We start from the raw sequence: 24249 nt of genomic DNA, 5'->3' as shown, positions 1-24249 counted from the left end.
TTGGTTTACTCTGAGAAATTTCAGGAGCAATAGAAATGAAAAGCCAGTGTTTGTTTTGGAGGATCTGAAGCACACAGATACTTTGAGGAAGGTGTGCTGGGTTCCTGCTACTATGTGTATGGTTTTTACTTTTCTTCTCATTTGGTAACATGACAGTGCAGAAATCTCCTGAATTTATACATAAGAATGTCTGTTCTAAATGTTACACACTTTCAAAATTCAAGAAATATATTCAAACATAACATTTTTTCTTCATTCCTAACTGTTTTGTAGGCTACTACCCCTTAAGAAATATTAGCTTGGGTCAAGAAGGAACACTGGCCAGGGGATCAGTAAAATTGGATTTTTATATTTGAGGGGCAGGTTGCAACCACAAGGCATCGCAGTGGCTTCCTGTACAAGATGAGATATCAACAGGTAACTTCTTGGGTGGAGACTTTCAACTTTGTTGCACACTAGAATCACCCGTGGAGTCCTTGTCACCTGGTCTAGTTGGGTAAGGATCAGGCAAGTGCAAACCATAAATAATAAATAGCACCCTATGCGGGTTTGCTTATTTACCCACAAGGCGTTATCACTGAAAATAGTGTGTGCATTTTTCTAGGCCAAAGATCAAGAGTGTTTTTTGTGTTCTCACACAGGTTTTATGACCCCAAGAAGCTTGAAAATCACTGGAAACTTGTTTCCTTTCTTTCAAAACTTTAGGTGTCTCCAGACTGTGTCCTTGGTGCGATAAAGCTGAAATTGCTCTTGGTGATATGATAGCCTTAAACCGAGCTGACATCACATGGTCCTGAATATCTGGGGAAAGACTAAGTTTTCTTAATAATTGTTGGGAGCTTTGATTTACTTCCTCCTGTCTTTACAGCACAGTACTTAGCTCAGGCTTCTTTCTAAGCCCAGTTTAGTTTTCCATTCCAGCATCTCTGGCTTTTATCTACTGCACTGTATGGGTGACTTTCCATTTGATTCCAGATCTTGTTTCTATGCTTAGAAATACTGTGTGTGTGTTTTTTCTTGCTGATGCTTTGATCTTCAACAGTGCTATTTATTAAGCTCATAAAAACCACACCATAGAGCCGAGGATGTAGTTCAGTGGTTCCGTTGCCTGCTTCGCAAGCGGAAGGACCCGAGTTTGATCCCCAGTACCAAAAAAACCCCCAAAAAACAAAAACCCAGACCACACACTTCCCATATTTTAGTGAAGTAAATAATTCATAAAACTTAAGATTGCTTTTATTTATTTTGTGCGATTTCAATTTCATGAGTGCCCTGAAATTGATACGTCAGTGTAATTTAGCCCTTTGTTAATTTATGTTGCTAATTGAGTTTATGTTGTAGTAACTTTTACTTCCTTTGACTTGTGTTTTTTAATTTTTTCTGAACTTGTTGGTGATTTTCATCATTCGTGACGGAATTGCAGTATTTCTCTTGTCCACTGATTGAATTCTTATTTATGGAGTTGTGATTGCAGCTTTGAAACTTGCTATACTGAAAGCCCAGCTGGTGCTCAGAATCAGAAGGTCTTGGAAAAGTGTGTGTTAAATGAGTAAATGTTTTGGTCATATGATATTTTCCTATTACTCTGGCTTTTTGTTTTTTTAATCTGTTTACTTTGTGCCATCCTTTTAGCACCATTTTATTTTTGTTACAGGAGTAAGGTGTCTGTGTATGTATGTCTGTTTAATGTTCTTCCTCCACCAGGGAACTAGGGTGAATCTACCAATTAGGAAAAGGGGGTCAATAAGAGGCCCTCAGAGTTTAGAAAACTTTTATATTTTCATTGAGATACCAGAAGCTTTGAACCAAAATGTCATTACCCTTTCTTCTCAAATTTAGATGTTATTTTAAACTTAAATTAGACTTATGAAAAAGCAGCTATCTCATCATTCATCTTTACTGTGTATATCATATAATTTTTTTCTGAATTTCTGTCATCCTTATCATTTGGTCACATGCAACTCATACTATCCTATGTTTTGCCATTTGAATCCTATACTCAAGGGAACAGTCTGTAAGATTTTAATCCTCCAGATTGTGAGAAGTAGTGCAAGTGCTTGTAAATTGCTTAAGTGAAATAATTCTGAAAGCATACAGTAGTAGAGTAATGTAATAGAATGAGTGATCTTGGCATTCATTACTTGCTACTTTTTTGGCCACCTTTTAATTTTTTTTTTTATTTTTTGCTTGAAACTTCTTAATAACATTTGTTAGGGTAACGTTAACATCAGTTACTATTTCTTGAACACCGAGTGGCCACATACAGTAGTTGAAGGAATCCACAGCCGGGATTATTGGAAGCCTCGTGAAGCAATCGGGCTGCATCAATCACTTTCCGTTCCTGGGTCCCCAGTGCATACTTTAACTACAGCTCTTTACACATTTTATTGTATTTTTATCTATTCATGCCTCTCCTTTCCATGGGACTGGCTCCTGGGAGACAGGAAGCTGTCTCCGGCAGACCTTGGCTCCCAAGGTGTTTGCTAAGTATTTGATCAAATGTCTTGTGATTTCACTGAGACTATTCTGGTAAAAGCAACCTCTTCTTTTAGTTCAGCATTTCTCACGCAGAGGCCAGGTGTGTGTGGTGTGCCAGGGTGGCTCCATGGCCTTTCCATCAGGGCCCTGAGAATTTACACACACATTTTCATGTGCTCTTTGCATTTTATTAAATGAAAAGCAGATTTGAATCATCAGGGTGGATTCTTAGCCACACTGGCCCACTGAAGTGATGGTCTCTGCATTTACTATGACTCAAAGGGTGACCACAAAGGCTTCTTCATGCAGGCTCTGAAGTTCAAGTTTGAGGATGTTGCTGTCAGGGGCAGTTAAGATGCCACCTTCTTCTTGGAAATGGGTCCCTCAGTACTCCCAGTTAAGTATTCCCCTTGCACATCCTGTGTGTTGTGACTGGTAGGCCCCCCTCAGCTCTCTGCACCCTCCCCAGAGTCAGAACTCTGTGTCTGTAATCCGTTTCACGCCATGGTACAGCATCCACTTGAGCTCTTTCTAGCTGTGCCTTCCCAAGTGGGCTCTCTGCTGGACACTCAGCCTGGGACTTTCAGGGATCCTCTCCAGCTTAGGGCTGGTCAGTCAGAATGAAGCAAGAGGTGACTATAGTAGGCTCAAGGCAGACGGATTTGCAGTCTTGTTCTTTTGAAGTGAGAATTGCTGTGGTAACTGATTTTTCACTTCTAAAAGCATTTTGTTTTTTCAACGTTTTTCTCATAGATATTTTTAGTCATGCTGTTTGTCTTTAATATGGTAAGCACGTTATTTTCTAATGTGTCTAATTCTAATACACTTAGTCCTGTTTCTGCCACCTGTCTCTACATAACCCTTTCATGTTATTAGGTTACCTCATGTACTTGTTTACCCGCTGGTCACTGAGTTTGACACATTACTTGTTGGAGTGCCCCAGGTCCTAGGGTGAACCTCTGGAGAGGCCTCTGTGTGTTTTCTAAGATATGAAGGGCAATTGCAGACTGGAACCCAAGTAAGATCAGTTTAAGCTTGCTGTAATAGGATTCAAAGCTAGGTCTTTGGGTGCCTTCTGGCTCGCCCAGGTGTGAGGCTCAAATAGCTGGCTAAGGGCTATCATTTCTCAGGATAGGGCTCCTTTTTCATTTCCTCTTCCCTTAGAAGGAGGATTTGGAACCACTCTGGTCTCCTGAGAAGTCCTGTAAGTTCAGGGGCAGGCACTTTGGATTCTGGTTATTTTCCTGAAAGGGCAGCCCTTTGGCGCACCATCTAAATGTGAGGACGATGTTCTATCAGGTCTTGGGTGGACCTGGGCCTCAGTTTTAGTACTCTCTTCCCATTTCCTGATGCCACAAAGCCAAAGACCAAGACTGTGTGGGTGGCAGTTGGCTCTTACTTCTCAGGGTGTCCACTGAGATTGGTCCAGGAGCTCTTGCTCTGTTTAACTCTGTTGTTGTTTAAGGGCTCTTCCAGACTCCCCCAGGAAGCATGTATTTTATCTAATTTTCTTCTCTTCTTCCTCCTTCCCTTCCTCTCTTCTTTCTCCACCCCTCCTTCTTCCCCATATTCTTCCCTCTCCTTTCTAGTAGAATAGCTCTGATTCATCTAGCTCACTAATTCTGGAAAAAAAGAGACCTCAAAAATCAACTTAGAGGGGCCGGCGATTTAGCTCAGTGGTTCCACCACCTGCCTTGCAAGAGCAAGGTCCCGAGTTCCATCCCCGGTACAAAAAAAAAAAAAAAATCAACTTAGAAATAGTAAATCATTATCAATTGTGTGTAGGCATTTAATCAATCATTCCCCTTTGAGCTTCTTTTAAACTTGTTAGTCAAGGTAGATAAGAAATTATAAGTCAGTAAGAAAATATGTTATTTAGATATTTCCTGTAAAAGAAGAGTTTTTTCTTTCCCGGTACCAGGGATCAAGCTCAAGATGTTCTTGCCAGGCAGCTGAGGCACCATTGAACTATATCCCAGGCCCCAAATCCCCCAGAGTAACCTCCAGTTATTAAAAAGATTCCAAGAAATGAGTAGCTTGAATGATGACCTAACCTACTAGACTGTATTCATTAAACTCACCACCGAGACACTGCTGGTGGGGAGAAACAGAAATCTAACTCAAATTAGCTTAAGCTCAAAAGGTATTTATTGGCTCAAATTGAAAATCCTAGGATGGATAGCTTCAGGCACTGTTGTGTCCAGGAGCTCAAATACTGTTATTGGACTTAGCGGCTATCTCTTGTCTGATTTTCTGTGCTAGCTCCTGTCTCTGGCAAGCTGGCTTCTAGGAACTCCAGATTCTCAGCCTGTGCTTGAAGTCTATGACCTCCAAACTTTGATTATGCATTCAACAGTAAATTTGGACACATTATTCCCAATGTGTGCATACTTATTTATAAATGATTATACAACGCTGTTATACATAGTATTTCCTGTATATTGTTATATGTATATTCCATAAGTTACATTAATTATTATGTATGTATATTCTGTGTTAATTACTGGTAGAACTCAGGGGTTTTGTTTTAAAGATGAAGAACAGAAGTACTAGTGCTTTCTGAACTCCCGATGTACTTTTTTTTTTTTTGCATATACCAAGTTGGAGACCACTTAGTGGAAAGAACAGACTTGTCCCATCACTTTTAGCTCTAGTCCTGTGCCCACTTCTCATGGGTTCTTCTTGGTTCACCTTGACTCCTGAGACCAGAGTCCTTGAAACAGTAAAAGTAAAATTTTACTACTATTAGGTGGCAGATTTTGACTAGAGAAATGGTATTTTAAGTTTGGAAGCTGTTTATGTTCTGGAACCTTCTAATCATAGACATTTTATCCACAAAAGGTGGGTACATGATCCTTCTCTCTCAGTATAGGGTTATGTAATAAATATTTTCTACTTCCAGAGCAATGTAATTACATTAGTCTATATTAAAGCTCTATTATTGCATACCTGAAGCATCATGAAAGTGACTTATCTAGTTTTCCTTCATACACACTTACAGCATATTCACAAACATACCCAGACACTATTATATATCAATACTCTTACACATTCAATCTTACATTCATATTCTCTGTCTCTTTCTCTGCCTCTCTCTGTCTCTCTGTCTCTCTGTCTCTCTGTCTCTCTCTCTCTCTCTCTCTCACACACACACACACACACACACACACACACACCATACCACACTTTCTCATAATACTCTAGGACAAGAGACAGTTGTATGTTAAGATGCAGGAATTAACTAGTCTTACAAAATAAAGTTCCACTTTTATCATTTCTGAGAATGGCCATTTTGAACAAGGTGGGTGGGTGGGTATGTGGAAAAGCAGGTGATAGAGGGTCTAGAATAATTCTCAGATTTCTGAGAAGAATAGGAGCTCACTGGCTGGAGAGAGTTGTGTTTGTATTGCAGGCAGCACATGTGGCCAGAGAATGTTACTCAGGAGCTTTCTGGGGGAAGGCTCTTCAGAGTATTTAAAAATTGATCTTCTGTGGCAGAAACACAATGGCACAGCTTGATTCTGAAGTGAAAGAAGAATGTTTGAGAGAAGACTTGAAGTTTTACTTCATGAACCCCTGTGAGAAATACCGGGCCAGACACCAGATTCCATGGAAACTGGGTTTGCAGATTTTGAAGATACTTATGGTCACCACCCAGGTAACTCACACGATTACTTTTTCCTGATCTGAAAGGTCTATATGCAAGTTTATAAAACTGTAAAATTATGTTGTCCCAGAGAGAGCCAGGAGGGTGAAGTGTGGTTTAGAAGATGATCTTGTTTCAGTGAGAGATCATGGGGTCACCTCCCTGAAGTGTTTATAAATACTGCATACTGCAGATCAGTATTGAGGGGACTTTCTACATCTATGTGAGGCCCACAGGCTGGCCAAGGCTGTCAGCCCAAGTGACTTATGTTCTTGAAATCCCCCATCTTTATTAATATACACCTTATTCAAATATGGTTTTGAAATGAGCATTATTTTGTCTTCAGACTTTTGGACTGCTTTTCATTTAGCTTTTGAGCCTCTGGTACTTAGCCAGCTTTGGGGGAAGCTTCTCTGCAGATATCTGCATTTGAAACTTGTGCCATTTTAAAGGTAGTCCTTGGGCTGGGGGTGTAGCTTAGTAGTAGAACACTTGTGTAGCATGTATGGCGCTCTGAGCTTGATCCCCAGCACCACAAAACAAACAAAATACAAACATTTTAACAGTCCTGATTTGAGATATTTGGCTTTATTGCTAGATAGTCATTCTGACATCAATATAATGTTATTTCTGGAACATAAAATATACATATTTCTCTACATATTTCTGGATATTAGAGGCGGTCCCTGCTATAACTGAAGTTGCATCTTTATTCTGTGCTCATAAAGAGATCTGTCTTTTGTATGCCAGGGCCTCCCAGCTCATTCAGCTTTGGGGAAAGCAAATTACTCCAGAAGAAACAAGTCTGAGCTGCAGATCACTGTGGAAAGTGATGCTTTAGTCTGGCAGTTTTAATTCTGGCAACCTATAAGACAGTTGCATTGTTACCATTGTAAGAAAATTATTTCTTGATTATTTCTTTAAATAATGTCCTCATCTGTCATTTGGTTAATTTTAATTGTCTTCCAGTTTCTTAGCCTGCTAAACCAGCTTCCATCTTGAGTTTTTGATCTAGTACAGTTACCAAAATTCCATCTCCGACAGGTGTAAAACATTATTCTCATCTTTGACTAACTTTTCTTTATTCTGATAACTACAAATTACTATTGATTTTTTTCTAATCAAAATTACATCTGTTTATATTTTGTTTTGAGACAGGACCTTGCCATGTTGCTTAGACTGATCCTGAACTCCTGAGCTCAAGCAGTCCTTTTACCTCAGTCTCTCAAGTAGCTGGGGTTACTCTGTGTGTGTGTGTGTGTGTGTGTGTGTGTTTTGTTTTGTTTTGTGGTGCTGGGGTTTGAACTCAGGTCCTTCACACTGAGCTATATCCTTGGCTCTTTTTTTTATTTTTAAAACTTTGAGATAGGATCTCACTAAATCACTAAATTGCCCAGACTGGGCTTGAACTTGTGATTCTCTGGCCTTAGCCTCCCAAAGCGCTGGGATTACAGGCATGTGCCACCGCCCCAGCGCTATTTACGCTTTTTGATACTGTCTACCTTATTTCTAGCATAGACTTTTTTTTTTTTTTTTGGTACCGGGGATCGAACTCTGGTCCTTGCACTTGTGAGGCAAGTGGCGGAACCACTGAGCTAAATCCCTGGCCCTTCTAGCGTAGACTTTTAATCTCAAGTATAAATGAAGCCTCTGACTTGCTGGGTGCTGAGTCGGGAATACAGTTGTGACTGTATTATACTGCCGCCGACCTCTGACACTTAGCATAGTGTTTGCCATGTGCCAGACACAATGAGCATTTTTTAATGTTAATTCATTCCATCCTCACTGCAACCCTGTGAGGTAGGTTCAGTTATGATCCCCTTTTTATGGATGGAGAAACTGGGGCAAAAAAAGTTAAGGAATTTGCTTACAACTATGCAGTTAGTGAGTGGCAGAGCCAGGATTGAGCCCTGTCTGGCTCTGCAGTCTGCACCCCCTTCTCATGCTTGTGTCTGTTCTAGATCTGGGTTCTGTCCTTAGAGTTTGCAGTTAGGAATGCAGATAGGTCCCCTACGGTAGGCTGCATCTCTCTTCATGTTGTGTTACCTTTCTTACCCACACACACCAGTCCGTTTCAGTTTCCCTTAGTACAGCTCTCACCCCTGCTCAGAAAGTTCTGCAGCACCCATCTTCCCCAGAAGAAAACTTTGACTCTGTGGCCTGGAATTCACAGATCCCACAATCATGTTCAACTCATCTTTCCAACAAGTTCTCATCTACTGCTTCCTGCCCAAATGCCAGCCAGTCAGACCAACCCCACCCATGCCCTGTTTATTCCACCATGTCCGGGGTGGTTATTTTACCCTCTGACCTTGCAGGTGCTATCCAAAGTCCTACATCCCCATCAACCTTTCCTGACACCGGTTGTGATTTTCCTTAATACTCCTTGCTTCTACATCACTAATTTTGTTTTTAATAATAAAGTATTTCTGGGAGCATACAATTTGCTTTTTGTGTGGATATATCTGCCTCCCCCAGGAAAATTGGGAGAGATTCAGCTTTTGTGACCCTGTACAATCGTTCTGTTAAGTTCTGTTACTTGGGTGATATCTAATTAGAGCAGATTTCTTGACTGCCTTTCCTTCCATCAAATCCCATTTTTCTTTCCCTCTTTTTCTGTTTTTTTTCTCTCCATTCTCAAGTCTAATGAAATGAGTGGCATTTTATCAGGGTTGATGAGAAGGGAATAAAAAAAAACATTCCTACTCTGAATTCTGCAGTAATTCATAATCTCAAGGGAAGTTTGGCATTCCTTTGCTAGTTCTATCTTTTCCTCCCATATTCTTTGTCCAGCATTAGGGTGGTATCTTGCTTTTACCTGATACAGAAGTTTTCTCATAAGTTAAATTCATAAGGAGGTTTTCAATTTACAATCTTTTCCAGACTAAATTTAGTAATTATTTTTCTGTCTTGAATTGTGTTCTTAGTGAACCTTAAGATCTAGTTGCTGGAATGGGGTGACATGTTTGCTGTCAACTGCTTCTTGAAAATTATGTCATTTGGACCACAGCATTGTGCCTTCCCCTTGCTCTGAATGGAGAGTCTTGTTCTGTCACAACAAGAAAGAGACTTCACGGCTTTCTTCTCAGGGTTTGTCTCCCCTAAGATGCTTTGGAGATACCAACCCTTCTCTGATGCTAGGCCATCCAGAAAGGTCTTGGCTTGTTCTGGGAACAACAGAATGGAAGAGATGTGTTGTTCTTGATGTCAGATCATTCTGAAAACCACCCAGAGAGGTGTGGTTCCAAGCAGAGATCACAGCCCCATGTCTTTTTCCTCTTGAAGTTGAATTGGTGGCTTAGAGTTTAAATAAGGTTGTGGCTTCAAGTATTGGCAAATTGTCTGACACTTTTTGAGTCAGTTTGTCCATTCCTTATTTGGATTTTTGGCATTTCTGTAGCTTCACTTTGAGTGTGGGAGGAAGGATTCAACAGCCCTGCATCTAAAGTTGGCAGCACTTCAGTTTAAAGGGTGATATGTCCAGGTGGTTGAGAGAATGAACAGGCTCTACTGTCAAACACACCTGGTTCAGATCCTCACTCTGACACTTTCTAGGTGTTCAAGGTTGGATAAATTACTTAACTTTAGGATGCACATGTATGAAATGGGATTATATTTACCAGTTTATTCAGTACTTGACACTGTGATAGGCATGATTTCATTTTCTGAGCATATACTAGTAGGAGAAATGTTTTTGTCCATATGGGGCCCCATGTAATAGCTCACTCATAAAATATGAGGGAATTAAATGAAATATAATCAGTATAAAAAGTTTTTTGCACAGTGCCTGGTACTCAGTGATAAGAGTTGTTATTCAATACAGTGCACTGTTGATCTTGCCCACATCGTATCCTTGGCAGAGAGGAAGCATTCAGCAAACTTTGAGTGAAGAACTTAATTCAGTGTTGCTACTAGTAAGGCAAGCAAGGACAGCAGATGTAGTATCTTCTTTTAAAATCTTGAAACAATTGTGTGTTGGTCCCCTGGCTTACTCTTTTAACTCTCAAGAAGCAACATGACCTTTTCTGGCATCCACAACCACCAGTGGCAGATTTTCATGGGCTTTGAAGAACCTTTAAACTTCAGTTTCTTGATTTTCAGCACAGGTTGGGTGATGTGGGAGGATTATCTAATGTTTTCCTTAAAATAGCTGGGTTTTTAGCAATTGCTCAATCCTTTGTGTAGGTTTTTGAGCAAAATGATATGATGAGATCAGAAATGCCAAAGAGTGTCATCTAAGTACATTCTCAAGCAATAGTTGCTTTTCATAATTTTGAAAAGCTAGCACTAAATCCTTTTTTTCAAAATAATTTTTTCCATCAAGTTTATTGGTACCTTTTAGGTATATAATACAGTTACATTCATCATTGGGAGCTTGTACCTTTGATAGAGAAAATTTAAACTATAGGTTAGTTATTAAGGTAGCTGAAGTAGAATAAATAATCCATTCCTTTAAGATTTACCTTTCCCATAACTCTTATTGTTTAAGGTGATGGCTAACTGAACCTTTGACCTGTAAACCTAACTGTAGATAACATTTAACCTGGAGAAAAGCAAAGTAGAAATGTTTGGGTAGTTTACAATGTCTGTGTTTTAGGCGCCATCTGTTTGTTATATGTGTGTGACTATAACCAGTAACAGGAACTAGTTGTAAAAGAGAAACAGAAATTTTACTAAGACCATCAGAAATGAGGTAATGGCTAAAAGAAGATATAAAAGGAAATGTTAAAACAAAGGATGGGGGGACATTGATCAGACGAGTTTCTGGCAGTCCCCCTCACTGGCAAGTAAAGGCTTTGTTTTTTTACCTAACTTCTGTGTCTCTGTACATTTCTTTCCAAGATTCCAGAACACCTTTACATGTATCTTTATTCTTATTTTTTCCCCTTTCCCTTGCCCTCCCTTCACCCCCTCCACCCTTCCCTATTTGCAAAGATTTTGTTTCCATTTTTTTCCATTTCTCATATTTTTCCTTTTCCCTTCTTTCCTTTCCCCTACCCTCCCACTACCCCTACTCCTTTAGACCTTTTCTTCCTATTACCCAATATTAATTATACATTGTTTTAATTATAATATTGAAATTTAGAGGACATTATCACAGATTTTAGAGAATTTAAAAGGATATAGAAAGCATATTACAAAAATCTTTTTTGAAATAAATTTGACAACTTCTAAGAAGTACCTTGGAAGACAAATTAATGAAACTGACTCTGGAGAAAATATAAGATTTGAATAGCACCAATTAAAGAAAGTATATTCCTAGCTTGAACACCTACCTATATGACAACAACAGGCTCATAAACATTTTAACTGATAAATTATATCAAACATTTAAAGCAGAAAAAAGAAGGAACACTTCTCCCCTCATTTTAGGAAATCAACATTGTGCCAATACTAAAACTGGATAAAGATAATAGAAGAAAAAAGTATGAACATAGATAAAAATTTGTTTAACAAAACAAACTATTAGAAGTCAGATCTGGCAGTAGGTAGAAAGTGGTTTTATTATAGGGATGGCAGTGTTTGATTCAGCATTGGAAGGTCCACCCCCATAGCCATCATTTTAACAGAGGAAAGGAAAAAGTCATATGATCCTATCAGTAGTTGCAGAAAAAGTATTGGACTAAATTCTACAGCTGTTCATAGTAAAAGCTGTCAGACTAGAAGTAGAACAGAACCTTCTCAACAGATCAAGGACATGTACTCCATACTTCCAGCAAAAAACACCTTACATGAATGGAAAAGATATGATGCTTTCTCCCTAAGGTGGGGAACAAGGGCAGATATGCCTACTCTTCATCTGTCCATTAAAATTAGAAACATAGGCCCAAACCAAAATAGTCTGGCAATAAAAAGACACAATTAGCATATGATTGGCAATGTAGAAGTAAAATCTTTATATGTAGATGAAATGATCATCTACAGAGAAAATAGTAAGAAATCTCTAGGAGCCCCTAGAACTTGTATTTGAATTTACCAGGATTAGAAAACACAAGGTTTATATAAAAATTCAGGTCTATGTATACTTGCTATAAATGAAGGTTTGGATATTGAAATTTGAAAGCTATGTAGGAGTACAAAGGACCTATAAAAGTAAAAAGAAAAAAAAACAGTGTTGGAAGACATTTATTACCTAATTTTAAGACTTCTTCTAAAGCTACGGTAATCAAGGCAGTGTTGGCGTAAGGAAAGACATATAGATCAATGAAATAAAACAGAGAATCTAGAAGTAAAACCACAAATATATGGTCCTGAGTTTTGAAAGATTATTTAACAGAAACATTTTATAGAACATAAACTCAATTCAAGAGCAGAGGAAAAGATAGTGTTTTCAGCAAATGGTACTAGAACACCTGGTATCCATATGTAAAAAATTAACCTCAACCTTTATTTCCATACATAAAAATAAATTGAAAGGCTCTATGAACCTAACTATGAAAGGCTAAAACTATAAAACTTTAAGAAGAAATTATAAGGGAAAATGTTCATGAATTTAGGGTAGGCAAGAATTTCCTAGGATACAAAAAACATAATGTATAAAAGAAAGAAATTGATAAATGAGATTCCATCAAAATTTAGAACTTTAAATGACATTGTTAAGAAAATGAAAAGTAGTCCTTAAACAAACCATATTTATAATACATATACAAGACCAGAATATATAAAGAACTCTTACAGCTCATTAATAGACAAACCAATTAAAAAGTAGACACAAGAAGATGAGAAATAGCCAGTATAGATACATATTGACTTATCATTGTCATGACTTTCTTTTTGTTGGATTCTCCTCCTTTGCATTTAACTTCTTGTCACGCCCAATGGATGAATTCTGCTGGGCTTCTTGGAGCTGTGATCCTCATTGTCTTTTCCTAGGATATTGTCTAAAATTTTTTTGGAGTGCTGGTTTGGTATTCAGGAAGTTCCTAAAGTGCTCTTTGTCATGAAAGTATCTTATTTCCCCATCAATTTTGAAAGATAGTTTTGCAGGGTACATCAATCTGGGTTGGAGGCTGTTTTCCTTTAGGGCTTGAAATATGTCATTCTAAGTTCTTCTAGCCTTGAGGGTTTGCATTGAGAAGTCTACTGTGATTCTGATGGGCTTTCCTTTATATGTGATTTGTTTCTTTTCCCTAACTGCTTGTAGAATTATGTTCTTCTTTTGGGTTTCTGGTATTTTAACAATTATATGCCTATGTGTAGAGTTTTTTTGATCAAGGCTAGCTGGAGTCCTATATGCCTCACTTACCTGTATGTCAAGTTCTTTTCTGCTGCTTGGGAAGTTTTCTGCCGTCACTTCTGTGAACAGTTTTTTATGTCGTCTGCACTCTTTCTTGTTTCTTCATTGACTCTGATCAGTCTATGTTATTCTTCTTTGCATCATCTAGGAGCTGCTGGATTGATTTCTCATGGTCCCTTACTATTTTGAAGCAATTTTTCTTTTCCTGGTCACTAATTGCAATCTTATCTGCTATGTCTGAAATTCTGTCCTCACATTGGCTTATTCTGCTGTGTAGACTTTCAATGGAGTTTTTAATCTCCTGGAAATTTGTTTGTATCTGTTTTATGGATTCCATTTGTTTCCTATGTTGGGATTCCATCATATTCTTCAGTTCCTCTATTTTTTTTATCTGTGTCTTCTCTAGATTTATTAATCATGTCTTATACTATGGGCACAATATCTGCTGTTATGTGAGAAATTATTTCTGATTTCATATTTTCCAGGTCCTCTTTTGTTGCCAGTTCAGGGAGTCCAGGAGGTTGAGTATCAGAGTGTTCCATCTCATTTCCCTTTGAGGTTGCTTTAGGTGATCTGGTTATTCAAGGGATACAAATGAAAACAAAGCTGAGATTCCATTTCACTCCAGAAAGAATGGCTGCTATCATGAAATCAACCAATAACAAATGCTAGCGGGGCTGTGGGGAAAGAGGGACCCTGCTCCACTGCTGGTGGGAGTGCAGACTGGTGCAAACACTGTGGAAATCAGTATGGAGATACCTCAAAGAACTAGGACTGGAAGTCCCATTTGACCCTGCTATTCCACTGCTGGGGATCTTCTCCAAAGAATTAAAAGAATCATACCACAGTGATATATGTGTGCCCATGTTCATAGCAGCACAGTTTGTAATAGCTAAAACTTGGAAACAGCCCAAATGCCCATCACCTGGAGACTGGATAAAGAAAATGTGGTTGTTTTTATAAAACGGAGTACTACTCAGCCATAAAAAAATGAGAAATTAGAGACATTTATAGCTAAGTGGATGCACATTGAGGCAATACTCTTAAGTGAAATAAATAGAACACACATGTATAAATACCAAATAGTTTCTCTGGTGTGAGAAACTGAAAGTGTAAATAAGGACTAAATGTATAATAGGTAATATGAAATAGGAAGAAAAGGGGCAAAGGGGAAGGAAGTGGGAGGGCTAGGGGAAAGGATAGAAGGGAATGGGATTAATATGAGAAAATGGAAAAATAGGAACAAAATCTTTGTAAATAGGGAAGACTGGAGGGGTTGAAGGGAGGGCTGGGCAAGGGTGAAAAATAAGAACCAAGAGAGACTATGTAAAGGTGCAAATTTCCAATGATGAATGTCATTATATTGTATACCTAAAATGTACCAATGATTAGAATGAATAATCAATAATGTAAAATAGGAAGAAAAGGTCCAAAGGTGTAGGGGTAGTGGGAGGGGCAGGGGAAAGGAAAGAAGGGAAAGGAAAAAATGATGAGAAATGGAAAAAATGGAAGTAGAGTCTTTGTAAATAGAGAAGGATGGAGGGGGTGAAGGGAGGGCTAGGAATGGGGAAAAAATAAGAACCAAGATGCATCGTGTAAAGGTACAATTCCCAATGAGAAATGTAATTGTGTTGTATACCTACAATGTACCAATAAAAGAATTTAATACAAAAAAAAAAACCTGGCAATAAAGTGAGAAGTATGTAACCTCTGGGAAAAAAAAAAAGAAAGATGAGATTTCTGGAAATGACAGAACCATCAAGGTCATTTAATTAAACCTGCTAATTTCACATATGAAGGAACAGTCTGAAAATGTTTTGGTGACTTGGTTGTTACAGACTTGCGGGAAACTATCTAGAGGCTCGTTGTTTTATAAGGCACCTCAAGGAGATGGGGAGAGATGCGTGGGACAGGGGTTCTAGAGGTTTCATTTCATCACCACCACTGCCCCCGTGGTGTGTGTGTGTGTGTGTGTGTGTGTGTGTGTGTGTGTGTGTATGTGTGTAAGAAAGACAGTTTGGGGCATTAATGAGAGTGCACTGTGTAAGAGGGCACAAGACTAAGGGTATTCATGCAAGAAGGAGAGAGAGAGAGATCTCACCTATGGGAGAGTGTGCATGTTTGTGTATATAGCTCTTTGTGTAGTTGCTTAGGATGTTTTGGTAAATTTTTGGTGCTATTTTTTACCATTTATTGCTTTCCAAGAAGAAAACTTTCATTCTTGGTTTATAGAGCCCATGGGTGCCTAACTTCATACCAGGGTACAATGTAAGAAGAACAAACAGGTTGTTAGTACTTAGTGACATTGAATGAGTTTGACATCATATAGTTAAAATCAGTCCTATTATTGTTTATTGTTACATAAGTGTGTGTGGTGTGTGTGTGTGTGTGTGTGTTGCTAGGAATTGAACCCAGGGCCTTGGGCACTGAGACAGCATTTTAAGTCACTAAGTTCCTCAGGCTTGACTCAAACTTGCAATCCTCCTGCCCAAGACTCCCAGAGTGCCAGGATAACAAATGTGTGCCCCATGCCCAACTTTTCATAAGCTTTGATACTGCAGATCTTGGTGGGCAGACTCTTAGGTGTAAATAAGAGTTCTTATAGAGCTGGGTTAATTGAATTCCTTTGATGTTACATTCTGGCTGGAGTACATATTTATGCAGGCTACTTTTCAAAAACCACAGGTAAACGTATGTTGGCTTTTAAAACTGCATACAATTTCTAAATAATAAACCAGTAAATGTACATTTTTGCTTTACTAAGTAATCAGTTTTGAAAACAATTAATTTGAAATCCAAACATAGGAAGAAAAATGGTCTGTCTCTCCCCTCTCTGGAATCAACTCGTCACCTTGAACTTGCCAGGCAGGTACCCCTCTCCACTGAGCTACATCCCCAGTCTCTCTCACTCTCTCACTTGATTAGAATCAATTGGAGGGCTGCAGCTTGACTTGAGCTCATGCTAGACGATGGTATTACGTGTAGGGCTTCCCTTGATATCATGAAGTTCCAGAAGAATAGAACGCAGCATCCCCTGACTGGTATTAGGTGTAGGGCTTGGCTTAATCCCATGAAGATCTCGTGCCCTAAGAATTGAAGACAGATTCTCCATGATTAGCAGATCCCAAGTCATTTGCAAAGGTGTTTTCTGCACAGCCTCTGGCAAGCTTAAAATTTCAAATCATGAAAAGTGAGGCTTCCTGAGAGCAATGCTTAAACAGAAGATAACAACATGAAATAATGGCCAAAATCCAAGCAGCTATTATACAGATTCCTAAACCTGCATCAAATCACCCTCTGAAAGCACTTGAGGCCCCCAAATGATGAAAAAGCAACAGTAGGCAGCCGATGTCGCTGATGAGATCATGAAGTTTGAAGCTTTAATAAAAAAGGTTCTACAGGCAAAAGAAAGTGCATCCAAGCCTGGTTTAGATACAGCAGACCATACAACTTCCGACTCGTTAAACACTTACTCAGATGATGACTACATTTAAAAAATCCAGAAGCACCTAGAAGAAGATGCTTTTGCATGAGAGCAAAGGGAGAAAAGATGGCAGAGCTTGCTAATGGACCAGTTTACCGGCCACACAGCACAGGAGGAGGCTTATCATGAGGAGCACCTGATACACAGGCTCATTCCACAGTCCCAACAGGAGCGCAGGGCTGCTGTGCAGCTCATACATGTTTGGCATGAAAAGGAGATTTTTATGTCAAAAGAGAATTTTCAGAGAAAAGCAATATGAGGAAAGATGACTTAAAGATTTCCTGGATGCGCTTGATGGAGAAGCGGCTTTGGCAAAACAAGCCAAGATTGATTTTGGAGAACAAATCCTCAGAGAGGAAGTTTATTAACAGATTGCTGTGGAAAGAGTTCAGGCTTGTTACAGAAAGCATTATAAAATATGCGGAGAAATTTTGGATCAAATACTTGATTTGTCCACTAAAGTGGGAAACTATTAAATGGTGACAAATAATCTGATTCCACTTAAGATGATGTGTGATTGGAAGGAATTCTTTTTTCATGGAAAGCCCATATATGAGCAAACCACTATTAAGCATATGCCTGCTAATCCCTCTGAAGAACAACGTAGAGAACTGGATAAAAGAGACTTGCTAGATAGCAAAGATTATGAAGACTATAAGAACATGGTTGGAGAGTGGGCTGTACCAGAAGAAATGATGGATAATTTACCACCCTCCAACAGTTCCATACTGGGCCATGGGCTTCACAGACTCTGAAAAATCGCTTCCTTCTCAAATTGAGCCAACAGATCCTGAACTGCCTTCACTTGCTATTAAAGGATGCTTACTGGAGAAAACTTAGTGGGAAAACTATCACTTTAAAGACTCTACAAAGAGAGTTTCTATTCAGGTACTTTGTGTGGGCACTCTTGTCCAAGAAGCTATCCAAGCATTTTATGACAGTGAAAAAGTCAGGTTATCATTATGTAATTGAATGTGAAATAGGAAGAAAAGGTCTAAAGGGGTAGGGGAAGTAGGAGGGGTAGGGGAAAGGAAAGAAAGGGAAAGAAAAAATTATGAGAAAAGGAAAAAATGGAAACAAAGTCTTTGTAAATAGGGAAGGGTGGAGGGGTTGAAGGGAGGGCAGGGGAATGGGGAAAAAATAAGAACCAAGATACATCATGTAAAGGTACAAGATCCCAATGATGAATGTAACTGTATTGTATACCTAAAATGTACCAATAAACTGAATAAAAAAAAAAGAAAAAAGAAATAGTCAGTGAGGGCCTACCAACTCAGAAAGAAGGTGGAGAGTTTCCATCAGATCTGCAGGAGGACATTAAGGAAAGCCAGGACTCACACAGGGTACCTTCAGATGCTGCAAGTTCAGGTGAACCAGCACCAGAATAGAAGGTGAAATTTCATCTAGTACACATATTCTAATAGAACACCAAAAACTGAAGGAGTCAAATCAAGTGATAGTGATAATTTCTCTAAACTCACCGTACTTGCTCAGCTTGGTGCAAATCACAATTGCTGAAGAAAGGAAAGAGCACTCCAGACACATTATTATTTAACGTCATAGTAAATGTTATTAATGAGATATCTGTGAATCAAGGGTGGATCCCAGATGGTTTTCCAATGACACTGAACCCTGCACAGCTTTGAGAGGAAGCTCTCACCGGCTACAATAGAAACCTCATAGAAATGGAGGCAAAGAAAACACAAATATCCACATTGGCTGTGGAGCCTACAGCTTCAAAAGAAGTACCTCTTCCCTCTTCTGCATTTGATTTTGTCATCTTACTAGATATTTCAGATACTTTCTTGCTGAGTTGCATGAATCATATCATAGCTGAAGAATTTTCACGTGAAATGGCTCATAAAGATATTGATCAATATGGTGCTGCTGAAAACCAAGACAAGCATGAGTACCAGAACTTAAGAGATCACATACAAAATAGAGTTATAGGTTTCTTGGACAACTGGCCTTTGTTGGAACCATGGTTTTTATAACCAGAAAATATTTTTATAAAAATCAATGCTGAAATAGATAAAGAGACTTAATGCCAGAAACTAAAAGAAATTTTGCAGCTGAGATAGTGAAGAAAAAGAATAAAGGTAACTACATTTATTATAATTTAAACTTATATTACTAAAATATGTGCGTCTACTGATTTTTGAAGGAAATTGAAGTGTGATTGCAAAGTTAAAAAAAAGAAAAATGGATGAGATTTAGCTGATATGGATTCTTTCTTAAAGGCCTGTAGAGTTGTTAGCCATTGAGAGTGGTAATTTCTTCCAGTTTTAGGGGCAAAACGAATTTCCCTGTTCTCTGTGAAGGTTTGTTTTTTCCATCAGTTGAAATAAACTGGCAATAGACAGATTAGCAGGAGAAAAAGCATACACATTTATTATGTTCGTGTGTTGCAGAATTCCAAGAGATAGGAGAGACCAATGGGAATGAGGAGGATTTCTTTAAAGTGAACACCAGCTCAATGGACTCCTGTCCACAGGAAGAGCGTTGAACAAAGAAAAGTTTCAGCTTTTATGCATTTTATTGAAGGGGGTGGTTTTTCTAGTGATGTAGCAAGTGAGTTTTTTTTTTCCTTTAAATCCTGCTTCACATGGGGTATTGCAAGAATGAAAAGTAAATATCCTATAACCCAAAGAGATTTAAGAGCTTATATACCCTTCTTTATAAGGGAAAGGACAGTGAGGGGACATAGGCCATTGTACAGGAAGAGCAGGCACATGGTGAACTCTGATTGTAAGCTTGCTTAGATTGAGAGATGCCTAGAAAATCAGGAAGCACATTGCTGGATGTATCTGGGAGGATGTTTCCAGAGCAGACTGGTGTGTGGGTCAGAGAACTGGATGGGAAGATCTGCCCTGAATGTGGGCAGCACTATCCAATAGGTTGTGGGCCTAAACGTAACAAAAAGTGGAAGAAGGGGAAGTCTTGCTGTCCCTGCTGGACTCTCTCCTAGTGGGTGTGGTTTTTCGGCTGCTGCCCCTGTAGATATCAGACTCCAGCTTCTTCATCCTTTGAACATGAACTTAAACCAGCTTTCCAGGGAACTTGCAGGGTTTTGGCCTCAGACTGGAAGTCTTCTCTCTTGTGAGTGAATCTTCTCTGTTTGTTGAGATTATAGGAAAAGGGCTTATGACAATTATCTTAAATCTGGAAGGATTTTTCTTAGATAAGGAACTGCAGAGAAAGTCCCCCCTGTGCTTCAGAAGAGACGAGAGAAGGTGGAGGCTTCACAACACCTTGGTTCTCAGGTTGCTTCTTTAGTTCAAGGTCTCAGTGTGTCAAAGTGCCATACTTTGGGGAATTGTTTTCTGAGCCCCAGCACGATTTTATGCTACTTAGAATTGCTGATGTAGCTCAATGTGATTATTCTTTTATGAAACTTATGTTTTGTTTTGTTTTTTCCCGGTACCGGGGATCAAACTCGGGTCCTTGCACTTGTGCAGCAGGCGGCGAAACCACTGAGCTAAATCCCCGGCCCTGAAACTTATGTTTTGACATTATTGTTATTAGAATAAAGCAAAGAACTGAGAGTTTTCTTCTGATGCTTAGAGGTGAGGGTTAATGATAATAACAAGGTCTTTTCCTCCCCTGGTAAAGTTCACATTCTTATTTAATTTTCTTTTCTAGCTTGTTCGTTTTGGTTTAGGTAACCAGTTGGTGGTTGCTTTCAAAGAAGATAACACTGTTGCTTTTAAGCACTTGTTTTTGAAAGACTATTCTGGCACAGATGAAGATGACTATAGCTGCAGTATTTATACTCAAGAGGACGCCTATGAGAGCATCTTTTTTGCTATTAGTCAGGCAAGTGTTTTGTGAATAACCTATACTTCAAGAATATATTCATACTTGAGCTTGTTGTCTTAGTAAAGGAACAAAAGTTATACATACATTAAAATATTCTAAGGTAAACTTTGCATGGTCTACCAAAAATATTTATTACTACTTCTGCCTATTTTGAATTTTTCTTTAAGATTTATCTTTTTTTTTTTTTTTTTTTTGTACCGGGGATTAAACTCAGGTCCTTGCGCTTCGGGGCAGGCACCAGAACCACTGAGCTAAATCCCCCGCCCTATAGTCTCATAAGTTTTGAGGAGTATTTGAAACACAACCTAAAAGACTATGGTTGTCTCCATTTTCATGTCTTAGGATTGGCAATCCTAACTGAATCTTAAAAATATAAATATACGATAATGGTATCTAGACAGGTATAAGAAAGTAGATTGGTAGGCCTAAAGTAAACATTTAGGAGAGAGAAACTGCTCGTTTTTTCTTTCATTTGTTCAATAAATATTTGAGTCCCTAGTACGTAGCAGGTACAATTCTAGACCTTGGGGGCCATAGCAGAGAAAAAACACAAACAAAATCCTCTAGAGGGGAGAGCTAGACAAATGAAGTGTGACGTATCGTGTTGAATTCTGGGTCTCCAGAGAGAGTTATCTAAAAAACATATTGATAAGCAAAGCTGGGCCTCTTGCTCACAGCAGTAAGGAAGATGCTGCCTTTACTGTACTCTCTGTGGTGCCTTGGGTGGGTGGGGGGACGCTGCAGTGTTGGGGGAAATTGATTAGAATTGGGTATAATTGGATATAATAGTTTAAGATTGGTGGACATAGCAAGGAAAGAGTTTGGGGAGCAGTCTCAAAGAGAATTGGAATTGTTATCAGACTACATCTTCAAACTGTTACCTATTTGCATGAGCTTTTCTTTATGTTCCTTGTCTTAGTCACTTTCCTCATCACTAGGACAAAATACCTGACATCCACAGCTTAAAGGAAGAGAGGTTTATTTTGGTTCACAGTTTTTAGAGGATTTAGTCCTTGGCTGACTCCAGTGCAGGAAGGGATAGTGGGAGGGTCTGGTGGAAGAGAGCTGCTCACACCATGGTGACCAGGAAGCAGAGAGAAAGGAGGAGATAAGGGGGAGACAACCCTTCCAGGTCAGGCCCCCAGTGACCCACATCTTCCAACCAGACCCCACTTCCTAAGAGCACCTTGAGCTCTGAACTCTTCTGTGAATGATTCCACTTATGAGCATGGCACCCTATATCCAATCATCTTCCAAAAGCCCCACCTCTGAACACATGAGCCTTTTGGGGGACATTCTAGACCTAACCCATAACATCCCTGAAATAAGTTCAATGGTTATTTGCAACTGCTGTGTTCTGAAATACAGGTTTCCTGGAATAATGATGTCATAGTGATAAAGATGAGGGCTAGTGGAGCACTATTAATGCAGAAGCTGAGCGGTAAAGTTGTGTTAATGTCAGCTGTGGTGTGTGGGTAGTTTGGGTCCGCAGTGGTATGGTTGAAAGTGGTAACTGCTGAGGAATAAAGAAGGGAACAAGATGGGGAGCATCTGGGCATGGAATGATGTTTGTAATTTTCTTTTTAAAAATTATTTTTATTTTGCTTTTACTTTTAGTTGACAGATATAACTCTGTATTTAAGGGGTGCAGTGTGGGCTTTGATATATGTTTGCAATTTTCATTGGCTTGCTAAGGGAACACCTTGTTGAGGTGGTGATATCTGAGTCAAGACTGGAAGGAGTGAATTGAGCAGGCAGAGGGGACAGCAAAGGCCAGGAACAGGTCTGTCTGGCAAGCTCCAGGAACTGTGTGGAGGCCAGTGTAACTTTGGGGGCGGAGCAGCAAGGAAGAGAACGGGAAGCAGTAAGGGCAGGGAGAGAGATAAGGGGAAACCTCAGCCTCAGCTCTGAGGGAGATGAGAGCTGTTTTCAGCATGTTTGCTTCAGTTTAGTGTCTGTGATATGTTCCAGTGCAGCTTAAGAAAAGTACTTCGGTATTTAAATGAGAAAGTGCTGCTGAGAGGCCTAAGGTAAACAAGGCAACATAGCTAAAAGTGCGTTCCGTATGCTGTGACTTCTGGTCAAATTTTCAAAGGCTTGTGCTTTTACTTAACTCTTTTTTAAAAATAGTATCATCGACTGAAGAACATCTCCCTGGCGACTCTTGATTATGGAGAAAATGAAGACAACAGAATTGGCCTCAAAGTCTGCAAGCAGCATTATAAGAGAGAGACCAGGCTGTCTTCTAATGAGACCCTGAATATTGACAGCGACATTGAGATAGGTAACACAGCAATCGTTTCATTGTATGCCTTCGTCATCTTCTGTGATGAGAACACAGCAACTCAGATGGAACAGTTTTGCCTTTGTGAGAGTGAATCTATTCCAGGCTTCCCCTTCCCCATTTGCCTGCAAAGGACTTTGGGTCAGGAAACTGACCACTGTAATGCACAGGCACAGCTCGTGTCGATCTCTTTGGTTCAACTCAAGAGTGTTGGTTTTGGGGATAAATACACAGGTGTTTTTGCTTGTTTAGGTTTTTTAACTCAAGAGAGTTTGATTAGGCTTTTTCAAAAATGGGTTGTAGCTATCAACTGAAATAATGTGTATAAAAATGCCTTGCACACTAATTTTTATTACTTGCAAAATATATAAATGTTCTTCAAAGGTGAATTGTGATTAGTAACTATTTTCTCTTTTAGAAGATCCTTTGGCAACAAGTTAACAGTGACTCATGTGGTGTTATTTTGTGCCACTCTATTAATAATGTAGAAGAATATCATATGTAAATGTGAGGTGTTCAGTTTAATACTTTGAGGATTTTGCCATTCAGCAAACCTCTGGTGGAAGGCCATCATGCCCAAGGCACTCACTCTTTCCTGTCCTAGGTTGCAAAGATTAATCCCTCAAGACTCCCCAAGGAACCAACAGTTCAAGAGTTGGAGTCCTAGTATCAGTTTACATTTGGAGTGATTTTTTTAGAGAGCAACTTGCAGTTCATTTGGCCATATTTCCAACAATCTGATTTTAAGGTGCGTTGATAACACCACAGGAGACCACTCCCACAGGGCAGAGGTTTAGTCATTTCTAGAAACTGTTGAGAATCTCTGTGAGTGAACTTATTGAAGGCTCTGGACTCTGAGCGAGCAGCTGCAGGCCACAGATTCAGACCCTGCACTGTCTGGTGCCCAGATTGCTGTCAGAGACTTGCTGGAGGACAGTTACACGGTTCTGTAGCCAGCGACATTAAAATGTCACTGGTCTTATTGTCCTGGAGGGGTCTGCTCACCTGAGACCTACGTGGTAGTGGGTCTGTGTGAGCCAATCCTGTTTCACTCTTTAGTTTTCTACCTGTATTCCCAACCCCACCCTCCTTGGTGATTCCTGTAAATGAAACAAGGAGACTCTGACAGGTGGGGCTGAAAGCTGGTCCTCTCACCTTCTATTTCACATAAGCCATTGGTCACTTGCTCTTTTAAAAATGTGTAACTCCAGTTGAATGCACCATACAGCTGTTTTCCAGTGATTCATATGCTGGGTTTTGTTTTCCAATTGACTTTTCTTGCAAAATTGATTAAAGAAATG

General features: G+C 39.3%; 1 protein-coding gene and 2 pseudogenes across 11 annotated transcripts in view; all 3 read left to right on the top strand.

The window, feature by feature from the left end:
* Mcoln2 (mucolipin TRP cation channel 2) overlaps positions 1-24249 on the top strand; it is a 64707-nt gene that overhangs the window by 6090 nt on the left and 34368 nt on the right. For 9 of the 11 annotated variants that reach the window (XM_087213011.1, XM_004841359.4, XM_021255442.2 and 6 more), the window contains 3 exons: positions 5977-6136; positions 20488-20661; positions 22795-22948. In XM_087213011.1, the coding sequence (XP_087069137.1) occupies positions 5984-6136; positions 20488-20661; positions 22795-22948 (481 nt within the window). In that variant the 5' untranslated portion in view covers positions 5977-5983. Of the gene's footprint in view, positions 1-20; positions 418-5976; positions 6137-20487; positions 20662-22794; positions 22949-24249 lie in introns of those variants that run through there. The other 2 variants (XM_021255441.2, XM_087213009.1) reach the window with 2 other exon arrangements.
* On the top strand, positions 10140-18389 carry LOC106009120 (sperm flagella and cilia-associated protein 2-like; annotated as a pseudogene).
* Positions 18199-18926, top strand: LOC147827625 (sperm flagella and cilia-associated protein 2 pseudogene; annotated as a pseudogene).

The sequence above is a fragment of the Heterocephalus glaber genome, unplaced genomic scaffold (genome assembly GCF_053883595.1).
Source record: "Heterocephalus glaber isolate CG9 unplaced genomic scaffold, H.glaber_assembly_v1.0 deba00001442, whole genome shotgun sequence".
NCBI lineage: Eukaryota > Metazoa > Chordata > Mammalia > Rodentia > Bathyergidae > Heterocephalus > Heterocephalus glaber.
The sequence above is the reverse complement of the archived record's forward strand: the minus strand, read 5'-3'. Positions and strand labels throughout refer to the sequence as shown.